The sequence below is a fragment of the Lissotriton helveticus genome, chromosome 7 (assembly GCF_964261635.1).
Source record: "Lissotriton helveticus chromosome 7, aLisHel1.1, whole genome shotgun sequence".
NCBI lineage: Eukaryota > Metazoa > Chordata > Amphibia > Caudata > Salamandridae > Lissotriton > Lissotriton helveticus.
In genome coordinates, this window is record NC_136068.1 from 1,590,631,005 (window position 1) to 1,590,649,826 (window position 18,822).

At 44.1% G+C, this 18,822-nt stretch overlaps 1 protein-coding gene across 5 annotated transcripts in view; it reads right to left on the reverse strand.

Annotated features, from left to right (window-relative positions):
* Positions 1 to 18,822, reverse strand: part of LOC144770552 (kinesin-like protein KIF18B) — a 411,545-nt gene that overhangs the window by 177,100 nt on the left and 215,623 nt on the right. For all 5 annotated transcript variants that reach the window (XM_078655159.1, XM_078655158.1, XM_078655157.1 and 2 more), the window contains one exon: positions 14,827 to 15,113. In XM_078655159.1, coding sequence (XP_078511285.1) covers positions 14,827 to 15,113 — 287 coding nt within the window. The remainder of the gene's footprint in view (positions 1 to 14,826; positions 15,114 to 18,822) is intronic.

Below are 18,822 nucleotides of genomic sequence, written 5' to 3' on the forward strand. Positions count from 1 at the left end.
AACCTGTACAACAACTGGGTTGTCTCTCGCAAATGATGGAGCACTCTCTCTGACGACTCCGCTTTGATCAGCCAGTCGTCCAAATAAGGGAATACTGGAATCCCTGATCTCCTGAGATGCGCCGCCACCACTGCCATCACCTTGGTGAAGACTCGAGGCGCAGTAGTAAGTCCAAACGGAAGGACCGCAAACTGGTAGTGCTGCGATCCCACCGTAAAACGGAGATACCTCCTGTGCGACTTCAGGATTGGGATGTGAAAGTAAGCATCCTGCAAGTCGAGTGACACCATCCAGTCTTCTTCCTGCAGCGCTTGAAGAACCTGAGCAAGGGTGAGCATCTTGAATTTCTCCTGCCTCAGATAGAGATTCAAGATCCTGAGATCCAGGATTGGACGAAGCCTGCCATCCTTCTTCGGAATCAGGAAATACCGGGAGTAGCATCCCTGACCCCTTTCCTGCTCTGGGACCACCTCTATCGCACCCTTTCTTATCAGAGTCAAAACTTCCTCTTGCAGAAGAGACAGATGCTCCTCGGAGCAATACCCTTGGCAAGGAGGGAAATTGGGAGGGAATTCCCGAAAGGGAAGGGCATACCCATTTTCTACAAGATTGAGAACCCAAAGATCTGACGTAACCGATTCCCAATCCTGTAGAAAATGGGTAAGCCGACCCCCAACCGGACCCACATGATCCTGAATGTCGGATCTAGGGCTGCTTCTCAGGGGCAGGGGGGTTGGAGGAAGTGGAGGAGGAAGAGGCCTGACGCCCACGAGGACGCACTCTTTGCTTTCCCCTGTATGACCTGTACAAGGAGTTTTGCTGCTGCTGTTGTTGCTGCTGCTGCTGCTGGCCTTGCCGGAAATTCCGAAAGGCAGGGCGGCCAAAACCCCTGAATCTTCTGCCAGTTGAAGAACCTCTCACTTGAAGACCCAAGGATTTAGCAGTCGCCTTGCAATCTTTAAACCTCTCAAGGGCCGCATCAGCCTTCTTCCCAAAAAGGCCTGAACCATCGAAAGGAAGATCTAATAATGTCGCCTGAACATCAGCCGAAAAGTCAGAAGATTTCAACCAGGCAGACCTCCTAGTAGCGACAGCAGTGCCCATAATGCGCGCCACAGAGTCTACAGTATCCAAACCGCTCTGAATGACCAGGCGAGCCGCTGCCTGAGCGTCAGAGATGACTTCCTCAAAATCCTTCCTGCTGTCATCAGGAATTTTTGGAACAAGAACATGCAAAGAGTCCATCAGAGCGTGTAAATATCTCCCCATCAAGCAAGTGGCATTTGATGACTTCAATGCCATACTGGCAGAGGAGAAGGACTTCTTTGCCACCTGATCCTGCTTCTTTGCCTCCTTCTCAAAAGGAACCTGAGGGAAAGCACTAACGTTCTTCTTGGAGCATGCAGCCTGAATGACCAAACTCTCCGGTGAAGGGTGAGAGGTTAAAAAGGCAGGATCATCAGGGGCAACCCTGTATCTTCTGGCTACACTTTTAGAGACCGCTGGAGCCGACAAAGGTTTTTTCCACACCTCTAGAATGGGCTCCGTCAGAGCATCATTTAAAGGAAGAAGAGGTTCCACCACTGAACTCGGAGAATGGAGTACTTCAGTCAGAATATTAGATTTGAATTCTGCTGTAGGCAAAGTCAACTTAAGGAGACTGGCAGCCTTTCTCATAATCAAATGATAGGGTTGAATGTCCTTAGAAGGAGTGCTAGAACCTGATGGTAACTCCCACTCTGGAGAGAAATCCAGGCTTCCTGCTTCTGCCAAATCCTCAAAAGTATCTTCATCCAATTCACCTTCCTCAAGGTCAGATTGTGAATCCAAAAACCTCCTTTCTTCTAGAAGGCGCTGAGCCTCTCTTCTGGATCTCATCTTGACCCGTTTTGCCCTCGGATCCACCATCGGCTCCGACGGATTCGGAATCAACGTCGGGATCGAATCCGCAGGTTCAGAGGGATGTGCTCTAGGCCGACCCGGAGCAGGCGAAGCCGGAACCGGCGTCGAAGGCTTCGGTGGAGCCGGAAAATGCGACGGCGGCGTCGGAGCCGGCATGTAAGGCATAAACGGAGCCGGAGGGTAGGAGTGAGGGACTCCTAAGCTAAAAGCCAAAGGACCCATGGGACCCGAAGGTGCACCAGAGGGGTACCACGACCTCGAAAAGACTCCATACATCGCGTTGAGAAACGCAGAAGGGTCCTGGCCTGGGGCAGGAAATGGTGGATGAAAACCTTCAGGCCTGTCCCGAGGAGCGTTCGGATTCGGCTCACCTAAGGGCTCGGAACCCTCATCCTCATGAGGCTCCTCCTCATCTCGGGCCGGGGACGGCGCCAGAGATGGACTCGGAGCCGGATTCGGAGTCGGAGACGGAGCCGGAGACGGCACCCGTGACTCAGAAGGGGAAGCCTCACCTTCAGGTTCTGGATCCGAAACCTCAATGGTCACCACCTTCGAACGAACCTTCGGTGACCTCGACCTCGATCCCGACTCCTTACCAGAACGACGTCGGGACTCATGTCTCCTCTTCTTATGTTTCCTCCTTTTTGAGACATGATCCGAAGCCGACTTCGAAGACGACCTTCCTCGAGATCCAGACCTGGACCTCGATCTCGACTTCGACCTCGCCCTTCGAGAACGAGACTTCGACGATTTCCCCTTTCCAGCTTTCATCTTAGCCACTAGGAGCTTCGCCTCTCTCTCCCTCAGGGCATTCGGGTTCATCTTCTTACACGAAGAGCAGTCCTCCACATCATGGTCCGAGCTCAAGCACCAGATGCAGTCGCTGTGTGGGTCGGTAATGGACATCATTTTGCCGCATTCTCTGCAGGGCTTGAAGCCGGTCTTTTTTGAAGACATTGTCGAAGAGACAGGATACAAAGACGCAGAAAATGTTAATAATATAGACAACAAAGTATCCGTTGGCTACAGAGATTCCCGATAACCGTTAGCGTCGACGACGCGGAAAAAAGGGAACTGATGTCATCACGCCGGCGTGGGCCTATTATAGGCGTCGGTGACGTCAGCGGAGTCGCGAGCGAGGTCGTGTCTCTATGACGTCAGGAGTCCACGTCGGCGCGAGGCTACGAAAAAAGAATTTCCGAATGTTGCTGACGCAAGGGGGTATTCACAAGGTGAGGAATCCACACGGCAGATGTATCTATCAGAAAGGCTCTGCGCATTGGAATAATATATCCTATAGATATGACATAGGACTTAGGTCAGTAGGTCTCTATTGAATATACTAAACCTAATTGTGAGTGCCAGCTAGTATGAGGTCATTAGAAACTTTCTCGAACTCACAAGAAGGGATTAGTTTCTGACAACCGCATAAACATGACAACTTTGTTTCCCTAGGACTGGAATAACTATCTTCAGAGTCGTGGAAACAATAGATAAGTATTTCACTTAGTCAATCGTGCATGCTTCATTTCTACAGAGTTTGCAGAGAAATAGTGAGACAGGCGTTTACAATAAAAGGTTTATTGAACAGTCTTCTTTCTCATGCAAGAGAGGTGAACTGCTACAATCGTTAGACAGAATGCAAAGTATAATGTGTAAAGCGAGAATAGTATTACCCATTACCTGCATACGGAGACTCTGTGAAGCCCCACTTGGACTCTTTGCTGCCCCACGCCTCGCGGCCCCCGCTTCGCGGGAGCCGCTCGAGGCATTTACTCTGCCGGATTACCTGACCAACGAGGTGACCGCCGAGGGACGTGAACACCTTCAGGGACTGCGAGGACCAGCGGGCGCTGCGTTACCTGACTCGCCGCAGCTGGTCCTCTTCCCGGCCCCTCCCGCTATTTACAGATAGCCTTTGACGCGCTAGCGGGACGCGTGCGGAGCGAAGCCCGGGCAAAGGGCGGGCCCTCTGAGGCCCTCAGAGGCCTGTAGAGACTGGACTGGGCACTAGACGCCAGTGCTCTCGGGACTTGGGACTCTTGACAGCTAGGTACTCTTATTGACAACATCTGTCATATTTACTTAGGACAAAGGCGCGGACTCTGAGTGTTGTAGCCGTGTTGTTTTGTTTTGTTTTTAACATTATTATTTATCTTAACTACTTGTAAAATTGTTTCAGAATCTGTTTAATTTTAAGCTAGTAAAATGTATAAGGAGAAATTAGATAAAGGGCCTATGGATAATTATTTAATCCAAAAAATTACTCAGATTAATTCTAATAGACGTGCCTCTCTTGGACAGGGGAACTTTTCAGTGACGCAAGAGGAGGCGCTCTTAATTGATATATCCTCGCCTAAAAAACCTCCTATTCCCCGTGGTAAGGTAGTTACTGCGACCGCACAGGTCCATGTTATAAAACTTTCTGACTATCCAGATATCGTGGAAACACAAAATTATACCCCACCTGTAAGAATATTTAAAAAGGCAAAAACACGAAAGAGAAGGGGGAAGCTAATGCACAAAGTACAAGTACAAGTACCTAGAAAAAGCCCACAAGTGGTTAACATAAGTAAAAGTACTTGTGTGGGCAATATAGGGTCAGCCTCATCGGGATCGCATGTACATAGCAGTGTGGAAGAAACCAGGTCTCCCAATTTAGGAAAAAGGGAGGATAAAATTGGTGTATCTGATTATTCCACAACTGAGTTCTCCGTATTAACAACTCTGGTTAGTTTGAAACCTCACCACATAAGTCCATGTAGTACTTCTGATGACGAAGGGCTTTCTGACTCCCCCAGATTTTCTCCTGCTCCACTTACTAACTTAACCCAGATGTCACCTTTGAAAATCACTACTAATATTACTAAAAAAAGAGGGGGTTGTCCTATGCCTACTAGGGAAGCTAAAGTACAGAAGACGAGTTCGACCCCAGTTGTGACTGATGCGGCGACCTTACCATCTCTCCCAATTTTACCTCAATCGATAACTGATTTTTGTTCCTGTGGTGAGACTGGTTTATTTGTGAAATTAGAAAGTTTGTTAAAAGGCCTAATTCAGCCACTGTTGGAAAAAATGATTTTGTGTAATATCAGATTTGACCAGCTAGATTAGAAAGTAGGGAGAAATACACAATTACTAGCTGATCTGATACAGGGGGTGAATCTAATGAAATCTAGTGGTTTACCTGTGTCAACGGCGACTGCTCCTAAATTAGCATCACCTTGCCCAGTCCCCCCCACAAAAACTGCTCACGAAGGGATAAAATTGACTGGCCCTATATCCAAAAGTGTTCCACCTGTAACCCTGTTAAAAAAGAAGCCTGACATTAAACCTGTGAGTAGAGTAGGCGGCCAAGGTGAGGGAAAAATGTTGGTAGAAGAAAGGCCACAGATACCCCAATCTAAGGCCATTAAGGAGAATGGCACCGCAAATCCTTATAATAGAAAACGGTACCAAAAGAGAACGGTTGACCTACTGCCTGAAGCTGCCCCCTACACTTTAGTTATGGCAGGCGTCCCAGAGTTACCTATGGATGCTAGGGAAGACCACCATGCATTAAGAAATAAAGTAACACATTAGTTATATAATAACAGACCCCTGCCAGCGCATATCAATGGAGAAATCCTGACTGTGAGGCGATCAGTTTGGGTGGGCTCTAGACCCAAAGATAAGAAAGGGGATGTTATTATTGTAAATGTCAAAGACCACAGAGCAGTTCGCCATATAAGAGATTGGTATGAGTCAAAAGGCAGTGACTATCTCTACTCACTATCTTAGTTATTTCTATCCGTATTGTCCAGGACAAAATCCTGGAGATAGGAATAGAGTAAGACATCCTGTAGATTGGTTTTCTTCAAACCAATGTGGATATGGTTTGAATCCATTATCCCAACCTGGGACACAGTTTGGTATTAATCGGAGGCAATTCTTCCCAACCACGTCTGGAATGGATTATAGGAATAACAACCTTTTCCGGGAGAATAGATATTTTTGTGCCCAGCCTATAATCTTCCAACCTACAACAGATTCGATGTATTTTCGGGCCTTAATTATGTCGATTGACATGAAAAGGTTGCCGATCGGACAAACACTCAGAGTCTAGAAGAGGTTGATGTTCCTAAAAGTAACCCTATAATGCCCTCCTTAGGGGAGGGATGCCGAATAACCTTATTCTCAGAACCGACCATAAATATAAATTCTGGTGCTGGTGAGGAGCCTCCTTCTAGTACTGCTATAGCCCAGAAGGTTGAGGCCGGGGATAACAGTGGAAGAGTAAGCCCCCGATGTAAGGAGATAGCTTGTGATATCCCCACGGTGGAAGAGGAAGGAAGTAACAAAAAAGGGAATTCCTGTACATTCCTATCTTGGAATGTAGCAGGTTTAAAAAATAAGATAGACAATCCATCACTGGAGATAATCCTAAATGAACGGGATGTTGTGCTCCTCCAAAAAACGTGGACCACAGAACCAGTGTATTTAAGCGGGTACAGAACTTTCTTTACTTCAGCTGAGGGTGGTCTCCTTCGCCGTGCGAAGGGAGGCTTAATAACATTCCTCTCGAATAAGCTTAAATATGAGAAAGTATCTTTTAAATCTAATTCAAATTATCATCAACTTATAACCATATGTACAAAGGGACTTATTGTAATTTTGATTAATTTTTACAATAATATCCCGAAAGATGAAATACGGAATACCTTAAAAACACTTAGGGAAAACATACAACATGAAACAGAAAAATCAAATAAGGAAATGGTAATTTTATGGGGGGGGAGATTTTAACTGTCCACTCTGTATAAGGGGAAAAAAGGGGATTTGTGGCCTAAGGTTAGAACAAGATATAAACCTAACACATTTTGAACATTCCTTGATCGGGGATTTACTTAATGATCTAGTATTTATGTATGACTTGGGTTTTGTGAATGAAATAGCTCAGAACCCCACTTCCTTTCAACCGACATTTGTTGGCAGAGGAGCCATGTCCACTATTGATTTTATTCTTGTATCAAATAGTTATGGTAATAGAATCAATAGTTTAACGATCTTAGAGTTACCCCGAAGTGATCATCTGCCCTTATCATTAGAGGTCGAGAATCCTTTTTATGACCACTCCGAATATATTCTCACCCCAGATATAGCCTCTGATTTGATTCTGGGTAGGCAAAATGGGTATACACTAAAATGGGGCAAGGTCACGCCAGAAAAGTTTTTGGCAAAACTGTTAAATACCTGTTCAGATAGTTTTTCTATTTGCCTAGGGGAGACGGCCTGCTCCATTCAGATCTTAAAGCATTTTGATAAAATAGCCCTTGAAATTAAGAAAAGTCTGTGGGTGGGGCTAAGAAATAAGACTAGGCGTACTAAAAGCTGGTTCGATACCGCTTGTACCAGGGCACTAAGTGATTTGAAATACGCCATCCATAGATCACCCCGGGATCACTTAGTAATAAGAGGGTTAAGGAATACTTATAACAAGGCCCTGAAAAATAGGAAAAATGCTATAAAAAAGGAGGCCCTTGAAGAACTCTGCGAGGCTGCAGTCTAAAGATGCATCCGCTTTTTGGAGGGCAGTTAACGCCCCTTTCCTCTTTGAAAGTCACAAGGCTCGTATTGAGACGGTGATTACCGAAGAGGAATGGGTGGAACACTTTTCAACTTTATATAGCTCGCAGGATGCTCCTTGTTCGACTAATGTTTTTAAATATGTGAACAGTGCAATGGGCGAGGAAAAGTTGGTGATATCTCTGGAGGAAGTTTTAATCGGATTAAATGCAACTAAGGGTGGAAAGGCTGCTGGCCCAGATGGGATCCCTGTAGATTTATATAAAGCAAATATGGAGATTTGGGGTCCCATGTTGGTACAGCTTTTTAATGCCGCCCTAGCCAATGGCCTGCATTGATCCTGGTTTACTTCAATAATCGTGCCGATTTACAAGAAGGGCGGGAGACAAAATTGTGCATGTTATAGGCCAATCTCCCTTCTTGATTCATCTGTAAAAATTCTCGGTAGAATAATTTTGGCAAGACTCCAGAACTGGGCTGAGGAAAATGAAATTTTGAGTGACCTACAGTACGGCTTCCAGAAAGGTTTGGGAACCGTGGAACAATGCCTAAATTTAATGATTATCCAACAAAAATATACTAGGGTTAAAGGGGAACGGTTATATTTTACGTTTGTTGATTTGTCTTCGGCATTTGATTGTGTATCGCATACTAAATTGTGGGATATTTTGCAAGGGTTAGGCGTCGACGAGGCCATAATTTGTTTCCCGAGAGATTTATACTCAGGTGCCACCGCATCAGTTCGATATGGCCGCGGGGGAGAATGTACTAGAAGATTTAGAGTGGGACGCGGAGTACGCCAGGGCTGCGTTCTGGCCCCGTTCCTATTTCTTCTTTATATTAATGGACTTGAACATCGTCTCCTGCAAGAGTGCAGGGACATGCCTAGAGTGGGGAAGAGGTCGGTCCCTGCGCTCATGTATGCGGACGATGCCGTTCTAATGGCTCGAACCCCCTTTGCCTTACAGAAACTGTTAGTATCCTTTGAAAAGTTCATGTTGAGTTTAGACTTGAAAATTAACTGTGGTAAAACATACTCCATGAACTGCGGCACAAAATCTGGTAAAAAGTCGAAAAGTATGTTTTTAAATAACGTTCCCCTGGAAAATATTTCGTTTTTTCCCTATTTGGGTATTTTGTTTCATGTACAGGGGGGATGGTTAAGTGCCATAAAGGCCAGAACTCTTTTGTTCCAAAAAACCATAATGGCCGTTAAGACTTTCTTGAAAAAGCTGGGGAAAAAAAACAATAAAAGAAATCCTGACCATATACAATGCCACATGTACATCCGTAGCCCTCTATGGTGCGGGACTTTGGGGCTTTTCTAATATTGACCCACTACAAATTGTTGAAAACAAATTTATACGGGATGTTTTATCTGTACCGCAGAGTGTATCAACTTACATTTGCCATGTGGAGTTGGGTCAACCCTACTTATCCGATTTAATTAGAATACAGCCCATTCTCTTATGGCACAGGGTATGGACTACTAATGAATGTGTAGTTAACCGGGCTGTGATACAGGATATTTTGAACATGGAAAATACGGCCAATGTCGAATGGTTGAACAAAATACAGGGGTCACCCATATAACCCATAGGCTTTTGGGTATATAACAAGAAACAACAACAATGTAAAGCCTACGGAACACTATTTTGTTTTTAAGTTTGAAAAGGCTGGATACCATTAATTATCCAGTCTTGAGACAGTCCTTCTCCACACAATTTAATTGAGAAATTTTCACTTTAGAGTATCTCCAAAGAATACAGTTTTTTGTTTAAAGCAAGAGACCAGTAATTAAGGTCAAATGTGGTTTGATTAAAAGAAAAAGTTGAACTATACATTGGTTATTTATTGCTTTATGCGTTTGGCTATTCTTTGGAGATACTTTAAAGTGAAAATTTCTAAATTAAATTGTGTGGAGAAGGACTATCTCAAGACTGGATAATTAATGGTATCCAGCATTTTCAAACTTAAAAACAAAATAGTGTTCCGTAGGCTTTACATTGTTGTTGTTTCAATGTCGAATGGTTAGCATATATTAAGCAATTTATGTTTGATATTGGACACTGCGAATATTATGAGGATCAATCATCTATGGGAACTATACCCAGAAGAGCTTTGAAAAAACTGAGCCTGGACTACCTCAAGGATAAAAGAAGAAGAGCAGAAGCCAGTAAAAAGCCAGTTGCTTTGCAGAACCTGATACTGACTGGAGTAAAAATACAGCCCTATTTGACCCTGTTGATGTCAAATTACGATCGATTTCTTTTAACCCGCTTTAGATTGAATCTTGTTTTTAGACTTCTGTCCTTCCCAAAGATGAATTTATGGTCGCAGACTTTATCAACCTGCCCCTGTGATGATTCCTCGTCCCAATCTGACATTCACATTTTATTCTTTTGTAAATTCTATACCATTCCTCGCCGAAAATTTCTAATCCCCTTTCTTAAAGACATGAATTTAAAAAGATGTCGTTCAGCTTTCCTAGAATGTCAGAGAATGGATACTGTTTTTACTGTTGTGGTTCTTTTAAACTATTTTAAACATGTTTTGAAATTAAGGAAAACTATTAGTGTAAATGAAATATAATGAGTATGTGTATTTTTAGTTAGCTTCTTTATTTAGTATGTTGTTCATGTTGTTACTTTCATGGTTAATGATTTTAGCCGAATAAAGTACTTTCTGATTCTGATTCTTATGAAATAATACTGTAATAGCATTTTATGGTTTCTAAGCCATATAAAAATACATACATAAATAACAGACTAAAATACTCAACTGGTACTTCTAAAATACGCCTACCCCAATGTATCTAACCTAGGTCTAGTACGAGGGAAGTATGGTCTTTCGCATAGGTTTAGTTTTTTGCCAAGAATCTACCAAATGTTTCTCTAGGTTCTAATCAGCCACATATTTTAGAATGAAGGAGGTCTGGTATCTCTATCTCGGGACTGGATTTCCCACCCCTCCCCGCAATGGGAGTCAGAAACGCTGGTGCTGGATTTCTCAGCAGAGGAGGGCAGCTTCCTAATCAGTGAGTCAGCTGGAGAGTCGGCTTTCTTCGACACTTGCTGTAGCGAGCTGCGTCGGGCAAGTAGGTCATCGAACTGCTCCGAACCCCCCTGCTTTGCCATAGCAAGTGAAGGTATATTTATACCTTGAAGGTGTTTAGGAATGCCATGTTTGACGTAAAGGTGGGCATATGAACGTCATGAATGAACCCCTAAGGAATAGATGTTCATTGTAAAACTAACTGAGTTCTTAGAGAAATCAATATTCAAGCAAGGGGAAGTTCCTAATGGCTTAAGCTGGTTTTCCAAGAAATAGTAGCCATGCCTGTATTTGGGCTGCTTGGGCTATGCCTAAATAAGGGCTTGATTTCTATGCCTATATAAGGGCAACGTGAATTATACCTATATAAGGGCATGAATCGGGAAAATCCATTTGGAATCTAAAACGCCATACAACAGAGTGAGATTTATAGTACTTATGCTTAGGGCTTTAAATTTGAAAATAGCAGCCTTTCCCAGAGGTAAGAGCAGTGGGCGCACAGGTTCTATGCTGCTATGCAAAAAACTTCGAGAAAAATGCTTGCAAGATTAAGGCCCTGTGAAACAAAGTATATTACATAATCTAAGACTTCAGACCCTGGAAAAAGATAGTACTCATATGGAGAATGAAAATCTTCTAAGTAATGTTTCTTTGTTACAATTTTATGATGTATAAAAGATAACGGGCAGCTTTTTCTCCATTTATAACTCTAAAAACCAACTTCTAGACACCAGCACAAGAGAGACATACAGTAATTATCTGCTTGCCTGTTGCGCCCAGTAAAGCAATTATTATTTTTCTTCCTAAGGGAATATTTGAACCAGAGCTCAACCGAGGACTCCCTCACTTGGTATATGGTGAAAGAAATCAATCATAGACTTAGGGAAAAGTGGGGGTGTTCGAGGACGTTCTTAGTCCTCAGGCCGATCCACGAGAAGGTTAAGGAGGGGTGAGAATGAGTACAAATGATGTGGAGGGGCTAAAATATTTTATTTTTAAAATGTCTTTGTTAATGCGCGAAAGACTTCAAGAATACTTAATGGACTGATTTAAAGCACATAAATCAATAAAATTCAAAGATGTAGAACAATGGCTAAGTCCACAACCAATGAGACCATATACTGGATTCACTAATAAACTGTATCTCTTCTTAGGGTGTTCTTATAGGGGCTTCAAAATCCAATCAATCTTATAAACAGACACGTTATCAAGGAGAGCTTACACAGAATCTACCACGGAGGAGATATTACACTGGTTCTACTATTATTAAGGTGATCTTAGGACTTACCCTATAGGAGTAGGACCAAGAGTGATTTACAATAGTGCCTTTTTTCTGGGGATGCACAGTAGGCAAACATTGACCAAGAATAATTATCGATGGTGGAGATTAATTCAAGCATTCCATGTTTTTGGTTTCCATCTAAAGGGTCCACCATCATGGAGATCTTATATTGGCTCCAATATCAAAGCAACATGTGGCTTCTTCATCACGGAGAGCCCAGTCTGCATCCATCACAGAGGTGATAATATACAGCATCGGTCATTAAGATGATTTTATACTGAACCTGCCCTCATGAAGGTTATATCTTGTTTCAACCATCAAAGCGATTTTATATTTAAATTGCCACAAAGGCGATCTTGAGCCATCAAGCTCATCATCTTACAATACACGCACTCTTTTAGTTTGTTTTCTATCATGCTGATCCAACAGAGCCTTCAACCTTACAATTGAGCATCAGCACTATTATAGTAAAAGGCAGTCATACCAGTGAGACAAACATTTCAAAATTGTAGTTGTCTTTCTGGGAGTAGCAGATCTGGGGACGCAATGACTTTTCCAGGACGCAGATACAGCAAGCCAGGAGTGTCACATTAACTAGATGGAACTTCATTCATCTACCCGGTTCCTTACAATTAAGAAAAATGCTTAACTAGGATTTTACCATAAATATCCCAGACACCACCTACATGCTTTTGTTATCCTTCCATATAACTTCAAGAGAAGACATAAGTGAATGAACACTGGGACAAACCAAAGTAAGAGCTATGAACATCACTAGTGTTAATACAAGATTGAGACATTTGTTGTGAGTAAGGATGGCAACTGGCTTTAATTAAAAAAAAAACACCTTCTGAGATGTGATTTTATTGAACAAGCTGACAATGTGTACCCATTAATATACATTTGGCAGGTACCAAGAAGAAAAAGTTACTTACCTTCTGTAACACTATTTGCAGTGAATCCATAATCTTCTTGCAGATTCCTCACCTTATCAATACTTCTTCCAGGCTTCAGACTGGTCCTGAAAAAGTTTTCCCCTAGCAATGACTGTCCAGCACCTCAAGGCAGCGCCACTCGCCACCAGCCACAGCACTGCCTCTGAATGTCACTGGAGTATATCAGCCACCAAACGGTGCACTGATGCAAGTTCCTGATATAGTTTACACCCTCCATCAAGGAGTGTGGAGAGGACCCAGGAGAGTCAATGCAGTGACAAATATGGCACTTAACATGTTTACATTTCTTGGTATTTTCTTTGTCACAGAACTAGCCTACTAGTAGGAGGGAGGACAGCAAGGAATCTGCAGGAAAATTATATATCCACCAGAAACACAATTTCTGGTAAGTAACTTTTTCTTCTGTACACAGAAGATACACCTTCCCATACATTCCTCAACTTATGAATGAGGTCCAAAGACAAACCCTAATGGAGGGGGTGGGGGGGGGGGGGGGGAGTCAAGGAAGTCATGCAACACAGCTCAGGCAAGTACTCATCACTGAATGCATCAGATGTGAGGCAGCAATGCTTTGAAAAAATATCTAAGAACAACATAGCTGCCAGACCGATATCTACAACCACGCCACTTTAAAGGACCATGGAAGCAGCTATGACCCTATAGTAGTGAGTAAAAATACCATCTCGAAAATCTTACTTTACCAGGGCATAGCCGATCTAGATACAAAGGATGACCTGATGCATAGTTCACTTAGTCACCGCTGGCCCTTTTAGCTCGAGTAAAGCACATAAAAAGCTGGTCATCTGCTCTGTTGTGCAATAGAGAGGCTGTCACAAAGTGTTCAAGCATGCTAGGAAAAAACCAAAGGAGAATGTGGACGATGACTGCTGAACTCATCCATTCTTTAAAGAAATCAATACCAGTCATCATAAAATTCACCTATTTCATCAGAGGACTAGAGGACGGCGTTAGGGGTAGGGAGAGAGGGTTGGGATGGACCTTTTAAACGTGATACAATATCGGCTAAGGAACCTCTCCATTTAATAGGAATCTTAAACAGCAGCAAAAAACTGTTTAGTGCTGGTGGGGAGTGTGACGGACAGAATGCGTAGGAGATGGAGAACACTTGCACATGTTGCGTGTATCCAGCTTTTATAGGAAAAACACCTCGGGTTTTAAAAGGCCTTGTTAGATCTTTAAAGGTTTTCTTCCCCCTAAGGGCACTAACATAAGCAAAGCAGCCAAATCTGTAGCTAATTGAAACGACTCCCAGCTTGTTATCCATAATGAAATGAACCCAGACCCTGCTTCATAAACACTCAACGACTGCCCACATCCACTTTCTGAACCACAACATCTCCTTCTTCAAGAAGGATTTGTAATGGTCTATTACGTGCTTCTCAGCCTGGGAAACTGGGCCAATTGTACATGGGTGCTGCGAAATCTGCTCTTCACTGCATCAGTGCACCAGACAGATGCTGTAGATCAATAAATGGGCACAATCCATTTATGTACGGTCTATGGAAGAAAGGTCTCTGCATAGAGTGTGCTGGTAATATGTGTAGAAAAAGGGTCTTGTGCATCAGTCCGACTTCTGAGCACAAACTGTTTCTGCACAAAAGGAAGGCTTAGTAAATATAGAGGGTTTTGTCCTCTGAGCATCAAGCAGTTCTCCATCTCTTTGACGAAGGATCCCTGCACACCAAGCTCTAGGGAGCCCTTCAAAGAGGAAGGTGTTCCACACACTGCATAGTTAGATTTTCTTTTTGAGATCTGCAGGCTGAATAAGAGTTTGGTCACATTGCTAGAACTCAGCTTCTCATGCTGGGCATAATTTGTTTACATGGTATTCATACCAAAGTTGTTGTTCTCACTAAGCACAGCTACTTATAGGGGTTATAATTTCAAAATGCTATGGCACTCCATTAACAAATCTCGGAAGGACAGAAGGCGGAGTTGGCCCTGCTACAATTTAAACCTGTGAACGCATGTCCAAGCAGATGTCAGAGATAAGCATTTAACTCAATCATCCACCTTGCCTGTTTTGTCACCATAGAATTAGCTTACCTCTCTCCATAGGCAGCTGGGCCGCCAAAGGGGGCAGAGTCTCCAACATAGTCTCCATCCCACTCTTATCAACAAACTGTCCATTCTCTTTGGAGGTCTGCTGCAGCGTCTTTTTCATCTTCTCAGGGTGCTGCCCTGTGTCTTCAACCCTCAGCAGAGCACCATTCTCCCTCTGCATTAGCTGCTCCAGAACTTCAAATTCTGCTTTCATCTCTGGCGTATGTAGGTTTGCAGCCTCAAGTGCCCTCTGCTGTCTCCGGACTAATCGCAGAAGAGCGCACATCAGCCTGAAAGAGGGGTTTGGAGATGTCAATCACAGTAAAAAATATGGATGACAGATGAAAACTGCTTGTTTACTGATAATGTGTAGTTTGTGAATAAACCAAAATTAAATCAGGGAAGCAAAAGTCCATTAGCATGCTAAACAGGAATCAAGATGCAACTTTCTTGCACCGCAACTATTTCTATAAGTCCCTTAGTAACCATTCAGCAAACTCTAGATTTTGGAAAATGTTTATATGTGTTCAGCCTACCATCCACAACGGTGTATCCTTTTTTAGGCTTTGATCATCAATCAAGACTTCGAATGAAATAACTTCTAATATTCACGGTCATGGTTATAATTATTCACACTCATGAAAAGGATAATGGGATAAAGGGGCAGGAAACTATTACAGGATAGGGGTACACCAATATGAAAATACTCTCACACTCGACACCACTACTGAATGAAAATATGAACTACTCCGCTGGTGTTTCTAAACTTGAGTTCTTGTGAAGCACATGCTGCAGATGAGGGCTGCACTGGGGGTGAGAAGGGGGATTATCATCTTGAGAGTTTATGTTAGGAGCTTGTCCCTTTATTTGGAGGTTCATGGCTATTTTTAGGTTACTCATGTTGGAGATGAGTGAACATCCTCTAGTTTAACAGTCTCTATGGTTTCACAGCTGGAAACAGTCTCTTTGGAATTAAACTGAAAAATACTGTGGGAGCTCTACCAAATATTCAAATGCTTAATATTCAAGGCTTTGATGGCATACACTTGCCCACTGATGATGCTCTCATCGGTGCAAGTGCATCAAAATATATGTATGTGAAGTGCTTTTAGTTAAATGTCTCAATGTCAAACATCTATGGAATGAGTAATTCCAATGTATATCGATTGCTAATGCATATGATAGATGAAACCTTACTTTAAAAGTGACCTCTTTCTGGGTGGTCACCGCCAGTTTTCTTTGCTGTTATCATGCACTGGCCCTGGATAAGCAGGGTCCCAGTCTTAGTGCCCCAACCGCCCCTCCACCAAATCAAAACTGGCTTTCAACATGAAATAAGTCACCTTTAAGCGCACCTTGCTGCCGACAAGTTAGTGTGCAGAATCTTTAAGAAGTAGAGTTACTTACCTTCGGTAACGGTGTATCTGGTAGAGACGACTCTAGCCGCAGATTCCTTCACGTAGAATTATCCACAGGCTTGAGACTGGAAACTTTTTTTTTTTGCCACAGCATCCCTGCACGCCGGGGGCGGGGCAACATCACGAGACTCCGCCCAGGTGTCGTCGGCACAAGTGACATCAGCGAGGTCACATAAGACCCGCCCCGGCGTGCCTACGTCAGTTTTCTTCGGAGAACTTTTCTGCACCACAACGCGGAATCACCAGATAAACTGTGGGAGCATGGGAACAGTGTGCAGAGAGCAGAAAAATTGGAAGAAGCGGTGACTAACATCACCACACAGAATAGTTGCAACACCGTAGAACCCTAAGAAAGGAAAGAGGAAAGAGCAAGCAGAGCCCTGCGCAGCCACCCTGGTAGCACATAGACAGCCTCCCACTCCCGTGCCCAAGAGGCAAGGAACATGCGTAAAGTCATGGTATCTGTAGTAAACCTACCACCCCAATCCAGAGAAAGGGAACTAGTCCCAAGACAGACAGGGACAACAACCCTCCACACCACCCAAACATAGAGGGCAACCCCCCTTAAGGGACAAGGCAAGACATGGCCAGATGACCCTAATCAGGGGATGGCACTGGAAGGAAGGGAGGGACAGGGATAGAAGCAATCTCCCCTAAACCTGGAGTAGCCAGAGCAGCAGGGCACCGGAGCACCGGAACCTCATCCTCCAAGAACCAAGGAGGAATGAACCGCCCCCAGACGGAGCCACTCGTCAAGAACAAGGAAGGCACTCACAGGAGACACAGCCCCCCAACGGGAGGCAAGTACCGAAGACCAACCCAAGGGTCCTCGCAGAATAGGGGAGGATGGGTGGGCCGTGAAGGAATCTGCGGCTAGAATCATCTCTACCAGATTCACCGTTACCGAAGGTAATTAACTCGTACATCTGATAGAGACTACTTGCCGCAGATTCCTTCACGTAGAAAAGATACCCTAGCAATACCCCCTGGGAAGGAGGGTCTGCGAAAGAACCCTACCAGCCAATACAGAACAGAGGGCTCCCTAGGGGCCAGATCTGTGGACCAGGAGAACCCCGTCCCTGCCAGGCAAGGGGAACCCCCACAAGCAGAACCCTACTGACCCCAAGGGGATGTAGGAGGGAAAAGAAGTCTGAAGAGGCTCGTAAACTCACAGCAGAGGAACCAAAGGCAAGGGCGGAGAGGCCGAAGCATCTCACTCCCCCACAAGGCAACATAACATCCGCCAAAGACAAAGACAGGAAAAGCGGAAGAAGAAGCCTAGAGGGCCCAAGGAAACGCGGGAAAAGAAGGCGCGCCCACTCCAGATGGAGAGTAGCCTGCCAGCCAGAACAGCAGCAGTTAAGCCGCCAGAAGCAAGAAGAGAAGAACAGCCCGAGGCCCCAGGAAGGCCGAGTAGGCGGTGTGAGAAGTTGGCCTGGTATATAATGTCCACTATTCTAGTGGGCACCTTGCACCAGTCCACACGACCCTTATTGATGGTAGGTTATAAAGTCAACTTTCTTTTTTTTTTAAACTTTATTTTTCAGTTTACCACAGTACAACTTCTCATTGTATCACTTTAAAACGTTGCTACAGTAAAGCAGTACATGGTCACAACAAGCCCCCCTTTCTTTGGTCAGAATACAACATATCATTCCATAAACATACAGTATTTATGCACATCATAAATCCTAGAGTAATCACAACATGTAGCGAGGTATTATGTTCGCGGCATTGGCAAGCCAAGTGGCTTATAGTGTCCAAAGCACTCAGTCCATATGTCTTTTAACACCAGGAGCATCATGTGGTGGGAGGGGGTTCACGGTCAGGCTCCGTACCACTATGCAATATACTATATTCCTTAAGGGGTCCCCAGATATCTTATGGCCTGGAGGCTAACAGTAGTAGCTCGGCATATGTATTATTCTGCTTCTGGCAATAGAGAAGATAAGCCATCCATTCCTTAAATTTAGGGGCGCAGCTCCTACCCCATCTGCAGGCTACTCTCCCTTTAGCCAGCAGCAGCGATAAAGCTACGAACGTCCTGTGTGAAACCGGTATCTGTGTCGTATGCCCCGGTAGAGTGAGCAGCGGGTCCTTCTCTAAAATGCTGCCAGTCATGCTATCTAGCGCCAGTAACATTTGCTCCCAGTAACCCCGTATGGCCGGACACTACCATGCTAAATTAAGGAATCCTGCCCCCGGTTGCTTGCATCGGTCGCACCTATCCGTAACAGCCAATTTAAACCTGAATTTCTTTACTGGCGTATAATATAGTCTATGCAGATATTGATAATGTATGATTCGCACCCTGCTGCTGGCCGAGATCTGCACTGTTTGCATACAACAAAAGTGCCATTGTTTGTCAGTAATGTCGCGTCCTAATTCCTCACCCCAATTCGCACAGGATCCACTGTTGACTCCTGCTCTGTTCACATGGATGCTATTATACAAGCCTGAAACTAGATGTTTCCCATCTACAGATCCCAGCATTTGATGTAATGGGAGGAGGTTTAGTGGTTTTCGAGGAAAGTCAGGGAGTATAGCCCGCATACCTTGTCTGAGGCGTACATAGAGAAAT